This window comes from Mytilus trossulus, chromosome 9, assembly GCF_036588685.1.
Source record: "Mytilus trossulus isolate FHL-02 chromosome 9, PNRI_Mtr1.1.1.hap1, whole genome shotgun sequence".
Taxonomy (NCBI): Eukaryota; Metazoa; Mollusca; class Bivalvia; order Mytilida; family Mytilidae; genus Mytilus; species Mytilus trossulus.
This window is the reverse complement of record NC_086381.1, coordinates 46,850,347-46,857,727: the sequence shown is the minus strand read 5'-3', so window position 1 is coordinate 46,857,727 and position 7,381 is coordinate 46,850,347. Positions and strand designations below refer to the sequence as shown.

The 7,381-nt window shown below is 32.8% G+C and overlaps 1 protein-coding gene across 1 annotated transcript; it reads left to right on the top strand.

Moving 5' to 3' along the window:
• Positions 1-2,647: 2,647 nt before the first annotated feature.
• On the top strand, positions 2,648-5,131 carry LOC134683944 (uncharacterized). The gene is made up of 2 exons (XM_063543257.1): positions 2,648-4,129; positions 4,915-5,131. Exons 1-2 carry the CDS (start codon positions 3,593-3,595, stop codon positions 5,002-5,004), a joined length of 627 nt encoding a protein of 208 aa, XP_063399327.1. The 5' UTR covers positions 2,648-3,592; the 3' UTR covers positions 5,005-5,131.
• The last annotated feature ends 2,250 nt before the right edge of the window (positions 5,132-7,381 follow it).

The following is a 7,381-nucleotide window of genomic DNA, read 5'->3' as shown; positions in this document are numbered from 1 at the left end:
GCTGGAATAAGAACAGTGCAAATCAAAAAAGAAAATATAGAGCTTTATAACGCATAAATTCCGAAAGGTTGTACAAAAAAAAAGGGCTTAGACAATTGTAATCTTTACCTGGTGGTAGTAAGAACTTCGAATAGTGTACACACTTTACTGATGTAATCTCATTGCAATTTATACCATAAATCTCACTATAATACATAATATTAATACAATAACCAAATATATATTTGCCGACTGCCCAACGTAATCTAGAGGACACCGAATTTATTACAAATAAATAAACATGACATGTGAAATATAACAGCATGTGTGATATAACGATACAGCATAACATACTGAGTTGTAATTAATAATTATAAATCATCAAAATTTCTCCATCCTTAACGATCCCGCCGGCCAGGAAAAACCAACTATGTCGATAGACGGCGTTGGAAACCTGTGTCCAAACCCTAAATTAGTCGAAAGCTAATATGCTCGAAAGACCGTTTCCGGAGTCATACTTGGACAGTATACTTAAAGATATGACATAAAACAAAACAAAAAATGATATAAAGTGAAACATGAAACAATAATACATTGCACAAACATAATAAAAACCCAATTAAGATCTAGATATGAAATATTAATGAAAAACGATATATACAAATATCGTTAAGAAACTTGACTGTATCGGTGTTGGGTAGAGAGTGATTACTCCACGGGATTATTTCCCGCTCATTTATTACATGTACATGTAAACATGTGATAATCACATGATTAATCAGACGGAACGTTAGTACAATAATTTTCCTCTATACTGCGAAACGCGGAAAATTATAAGTACACACTTTACTGATGTAATCTCATTGCAATTTATACCATAAATCTCACTATAATACATAATATTAATACAATAACCAAATATATATTTGCCGACTGCCCAACGTAATCTAGAGATCGCAAAGAAAGGGACGAAAAGAGCCCAAATTATAAACCAAGTTTTCTAGATACTGATAATCTCATATCTAAGGAATCAGCAATGTAACCATCTTTGCTAATATCTGATTTCCACCTTCCATGACGTTTAATACATCTCTCATTTACTTCTGACCTGGCTGCTGCAGAAGCACCACCAGAACGTAAAGAATGCAAACCTAGGTTCAAGTCAGGAGCTACAGTCTTTAATCTACGTACAATATTCTCTTTTGTGGCTGTATAGCTTAACTTCTTATTCTTATATATCAACTAAGCTAACCCCTTAGACCTAAAAATCGGTCGAAATATAAAATAATCCGAATTAACATCCAAACTAGCAAGTGAAATGTATCGCTTATACATAACAACTGGACATGCCAAAGTGTTACCCCTAGAAATAAGTATCTCGTTACCTTGTCTGTATTGATCGGTCTTGGACCGGGGCAGAAAAATAGAAATATGATCATCAAAAATCTTAACATCCCTACATGTAATAGAACTTAATTCGTCAAAGCGCAAAAATCCAGCATAGCCTATCAAAATCATAGTCAAATCTCTAACAATAAGCAAGTCATTTTCAAATTCATTAATTTTACAGAGTTCAAGTATTATATCCGAGGTAACAGGGTCCTTCTTTACGACTGGTTTTCCATTTAATCTTTTACATGATTGAGCTAAAGCATAAATTATCGAATCTAAAGTACAAGGTGATGACTTCTTGTCAATCAATAAAGTTAAAAACAATGAAACATGAATCGGATCTGCTGGTAATTATTTAAAACCATATCCTTGAGCAAAAGATCTCCAACGAGAAAACATTGTCAACCGCGGCGAAGCCAAGGTTGACAATACTTTTTCAAGGGGTACCAATCTGCTCTATCACCCTCTCAGCTATGTGTTATTTATATAATGTCATAGGTACGTCAAACAAAAGATTTATGTCATAGGTACGTCAAACAAAAGATTTATGTCATAGGTACGTCAAACAAAAGATTTATGTCATAGGTACGTCAAACAAAAGATTTATGTCATAGGTACGTCAAACAAAAGATTTATGTCATAGGTACGTCAAACAAAAGATTTATGTCATAGGTACGTCAAACAAAAGATTTATGTCATAGGTACGTCAAACAAAAGATTTATGATCACTCAATACAGAAAGTACGGCATGGAAATGAACAGAATGACGGAAACTTAAGCTTTTTTGTTCTTTGAGTTTGCAGAATATAGCAGGGAGGACGTCACAACATTAGCCAAAAAACTAGATTGTTTGCCGTTAGCGCTTTCGTTTGCAGCTACTTATATAGAAAATACCCAAACATCTATAGAAAATTATATACATCTTTTAGAAAATGATGAAATATTCAAACAAACTTTAGGAGCTGACTTGGTTTTTCAGCCATTTAATTTAATACTTCAAAGACTGCAAAATGATCTCACAAAAAAGGTACAGTGTGTGCTGAGCTATGCGCCGTATTTTGTGTACGATAACATATCGGTGATGCTTCTTAAAAAAAAAGAGGGACGAAAGACACCAAAGGGACAGTCAAACTCGTAAAAGTTTACTACCGGATTTTTTATCAGAAGGAGAAAAAGAAGCTGAAATAAATAACCTTATTATTACTTTAAGGAAGTATTCTGTTGCAGTAGTTAAGGGTTATGGTGAGCGACGGAGTATATCGATACATAGTATGACTAGTCTGAAAAAATAAAACAAAAGAACAAATTAAACAAGAAGTATCTTATCTTTTGAAACACTACTGTTTCATTATGGATTTAGATCTTCGTTTAATTGAATCTATCAAACGAAATGTCTGCTACTTAAGTCATGCTACTCTTCTCTTAGAAAAGTTTCATTCTTATTTAGATACAAATGTTTTTCAAATGAGAATATATAAAAGTTTTTTATGTTGTGCAATAGGAGTAACATTTCGGATGTATGGAAATGCAGAATTATCATCATATGACTACCTAGAACGAGCCAAAAATATTATTTTCGATTTAATAAAATTTCAACCAAACATTTCTGTTTATCCATTCACTTCCACAGATCCCGTGCTTTATCTAAAGGGTTGTTCCGTTCTACAAAAGGATACAGAGGATATATTTCATAGATTAGTAAAAGAAAGTGAACAAAAAATGACAAAAGATTTTGTGCAAACATTTTTAGCAAACAAATTCAGGAGTTCAAGAGAAATGGAACTCTTTGAAAAATATGCTAATGGGGAGATAAACAAGAATGAAATAAAACACTTCAAATTGACTTCATACAAAACTAAAAAAAAGGGGAAATATGGAAAAAATATTTGCTCATTTTAAAAGTATCAAGGAAACTTTCCTTGTTGATTTACTTATAAGTATTATGCATGAAAGTAGTAAAAATAAGTGGTGGATGGAATCGACAATAATAGCATGGTCACTGAATATGGCAACAATGAAACAAAAATGGATAGTCTGACTGACAGTCAATTTGCGTATAATCTCGCAGTTAGGTTGCAGTGTTATTTCAAAAAAAAGTTATAAAAACTACCTACCTATTGCTGCTTTAGTAGAACATCGCGATGGCATTATTAGATTTTTGAGATCAGAGATAACTGTTTCAACTAAAAATCTGCACAAGATCATACAAAGGCTAAAGGAAATGCAAGGAGAGGGTTCATCAACTTTGTTCTACACCTATGGTGCTTTAAAAATGGCGCCAAAATTTACTCTCTATCATAAATGCATGATCAATCGCGCTCTTTTAAAGTGCTGCTTTATTGAATGGCGAGAAGGAAAAAGTGAAAAGTGTCTTGAAAAAGCTATTTTGCAAGCACAAACCTTAAATGAAATAGCTATCACTATGAGAGAAGATTGGCTAATCTGTATGATGATTTACCTTGAAATTGCTGAAACATATCTCCTCTTTCCCACGAAAAACAACATTGATCAAGCTAAACAAAAGTACAAAAAAGCATTTGAACTCCAATCAACATTTGGTGGTATACTTCTGACTACCCAATACCATTTCAATCTTTATCAACAATATATTCATTTTTGCTTGAAATTTGGCAATTTAGAAGATCTCAACGATGCACGGAAAATTTCTGTTGAAATGAGGGAGAGGTGTGTCCAACAAAAACGTAAACAAGCAATTGGAGACAACTTGATTAAGATTGAAGATAGAACAAAATCAAAGGTGAGTTTGGTTATTAATGAATGTTATCTATGCATTATATACAGAAAAGTAAAGGTGTGTATATACAAACGGGGCAATGCAAAACCAAAAAGAAAACAGAAAACAAGACTAATTACAAACGCCCCATAAATTCTTCACATTATACTTAATTTAGAACACCAAGAACAAGATATATTGATGAACGCAGGCGCTTAGGGTGGGACAGTAGTTTATATTCCACTAATGTTTTCCGTCGTATTTCTCCTTCGGTGATGTCGCACATATTACCTACATTTTTAGTTTGAACCCGCAACATTCTGGAAGTACCTGTCGTAAATCAGGAGCTTGTATTTCAGTGGATGTCGTTTGTTGATGTATATAACTTTTGTTTCTCGTTAACCTTTTTGTACATAAAAAATGCCGTTAGTTTTCCCGTTTGAATTGTTTTACCTTTATCATTTCGAGGCCTTTTATAGCTGAATTTACAGAAAAATTAACATTTTAATGTCATCAAAAAAGTGCTGACTATGCAACACTCGTGCTTCGTCTTCAGAAGACTCATCGGTGACGCTGGAATAAGAATAGTGCAAATCAAAAAAGAAAATATAGAGCTTTATAACGCATAAATTCCGAAAGGTTGTACAAAAAAAAAGGGCTTAGACAATTGTAATCTTTACCTGGTGGTAGTAAGAACTTCGAATAGTATATCTTGATATAAACAGTAAATGTAGCAAAATTATGAAAAGTTTTATAAATACATTGATAAATTTCTTTAAAATTCAAATTATATCTGCTTTCCATTTCAGACTAGAAGAAAGGTTGCCATTAATCTACTCGGAATACTATTTCTGATTTCATCTGTGTTTGCTGGTGTGTGGTTCTTTATGACCAAGTGATTCAATCCTATCGTTGATTAAGAACAATAGAAAAGATGTGGCCATGCTATTGACATTGAATATCTTGAACGTAAAACGATGAAATGTAAGACTTTAATCACAGACGATTGAACAAGTACTATGTATGCTTGACAAATTAAAATGAATAAATTAGAGTTTCTTAAAAAGTACTTGGAAAACAAATAAGACGATACAACGTGTATTTCTTAACCACAATGTTAAATATAATGATTTACTTTCCGGAGACATATAATCAGTATAATTGCTTTGTCTTATGCTTTCATTTTTAATCATCTTTAATAAATGCTATATTTTATTAGGAAGTGCATCTCAGAAACAATATAAAAGTGGTGGTGGTGGTCCAGGGATCAAGGTCGAGAAAGCTGTCACTTATAATGTACCTGCAACAATTATTTTACTTCTTTACAACTATGAAGGGATGCAAGTTGTCTAGCTCATGTCCTTAAAAATATTGTAATGAGCATTTGATCCGAGTGAAAGAGAAATGAGGGGCGCAAACAAACTAACAATACCATAGCAGATAACACAATTATATGACGAAATTTGTCCACTACTATCTTACAAAGGTGCATGATCTACGACGGTAACTGTGATGGTTTTACCAATAACGATACAATAATCGCTCAATATGCAGGCGTCCTTGTTTTTCCTCGGTTTACAAGAAAATGTATGGGGTAGTCATACTTGACTCAAAATCAGTAAATGCATAGCAAAAAAAAATACATAATTGGCAAGATGAGACACTTGCAAAAAAAAAAAGTCAGGATGACAATTTATGTAAAAAAAGTCAGGCAGGATAAACTAAAAAAAAAAAAAAAAGCAGGCCCGGATAGAGTGAAAAATAAAAATGCAGGACAGAGATTACAACTAAAAAAAATGCAGGACAATTTTTTTCATCCTAGCCCCCCCCCCCCCCCCCCCCCCCATAAAAATCAAATGGAAGCTCCCTAATGAGATTGAGATGTTCTTTTTGTATCTTCAGCCTCTAATTCATTTGGATCATATTTGTATCGTTTGATGATATAAGTTTTATCATGTTTTGAAATATACTATCCCGCAACCAAATTACACTGCCTTTAATCGGTATGTTGATCGTTAAGTTAAATATAGCGTTTGTCAAAATGGTCCAATATAGTGAAAAATTATCTGAGGGAAATCAAATGTTTAACATTCATAATTTTAACAAAACATAAAATAACAACTTGTTTTACACAGATATACGAAAATGTGATATGAATGCTAATTAGACAACTCTCAATCAAATATAAAAAAAAAATAATTTGTAAACTATAATGGTATGGTCTTCAACGCAAAGCCTTGACTCACGCTGACCAGCAAGCTATAAAGGGCATAACAACATATTTTTTGTAAAATAGAGATTTGTTTTACAAAATGAATAAATGACGTTTCTCTGAACAAAAGTGTTCTACATAACTACTCGCAAAGTCTTTTTAAACTGTATTGCTGTAGTTTAGTCTTAATAAAATTGAGAATGGAAATTGGGAATATTTCAAAGAGAAAACAACCCGATCAAATAACAGAAACAGCCGAAGGCAACCAATGGCTCTTCAACGCAGCCAGCATGAAAATCACGCTCCTGGAGGTGGTCCTCAGCTGGCCCCTTAATAAAGTTGTATACTAGTTCAGTGAAAATGGACGTCACACTTAACACTAAAACATAGAAATAAACTTAAATAAAAAAAAACATACAAGACTAACAAAGGTCAAATGCTCCTGACTTGGGATAGGAGCAAAAATGCAACAGGGTTAAACATGTTTTGTGAGATCTCAAACCTCCCCATATACCTCTAGTCAATATAGAATAAAGACACACATAGCAATACGCTTGTACAACTCAGTTTAAAGCAGTCTGAGTCCGATTTCAGAATAGGTAACAAAAGAAATTACTCAAAATGACAAAGATACATAAATTAACATAGGACTACTAGCAGTTACTGGTATGCCGGCTCCTACAGACCTCAATAAAAACTGATTGAAAGATTATGTCTTCATCATATAAAAAACAAGTACAATCCCTCCCGTTAAGGGTTTAGTATCATACCATCATAAAATATATGAGAAGACAATACGTTTGCATTCTCTGGAATATTTATAATCATTTGATATTCCTTTTAGCGAATTATAAGGTACCATTTTTGTTTCGTATTCCTGAAAAGAATCGTGAAAGAATATGCACTAATTATTTGAGTTTTTTAAAACATACTTGAAGAATAGCAGAAGAATTCAAAGAACCGACAATAAAAAACTGTCTAAAATACAACATAGAAAACTCAAGACTTAGTACCACAAACCTGAAAAAACCAAGGGATTATAAAATCTATATATACATTTGGAT

Excerpts from the sequence above, each read along its gene's own strand:
- LOC134683944 (XM_063543257.1), top strand. The coding sequence starts at position 3,593 with ATGCAAGGAGAGGGTTCATCAACTTTGTTCTACACCTATGGTGCTTTA. Across the intron at positions 4,130-4,914 it reads AAGATAGAACAAAATCAAAG|ACTAGAAGAAAGGTTGCCAT; the intron begins GTGAGTTTGGTT and ends TTTCCATTTCAG.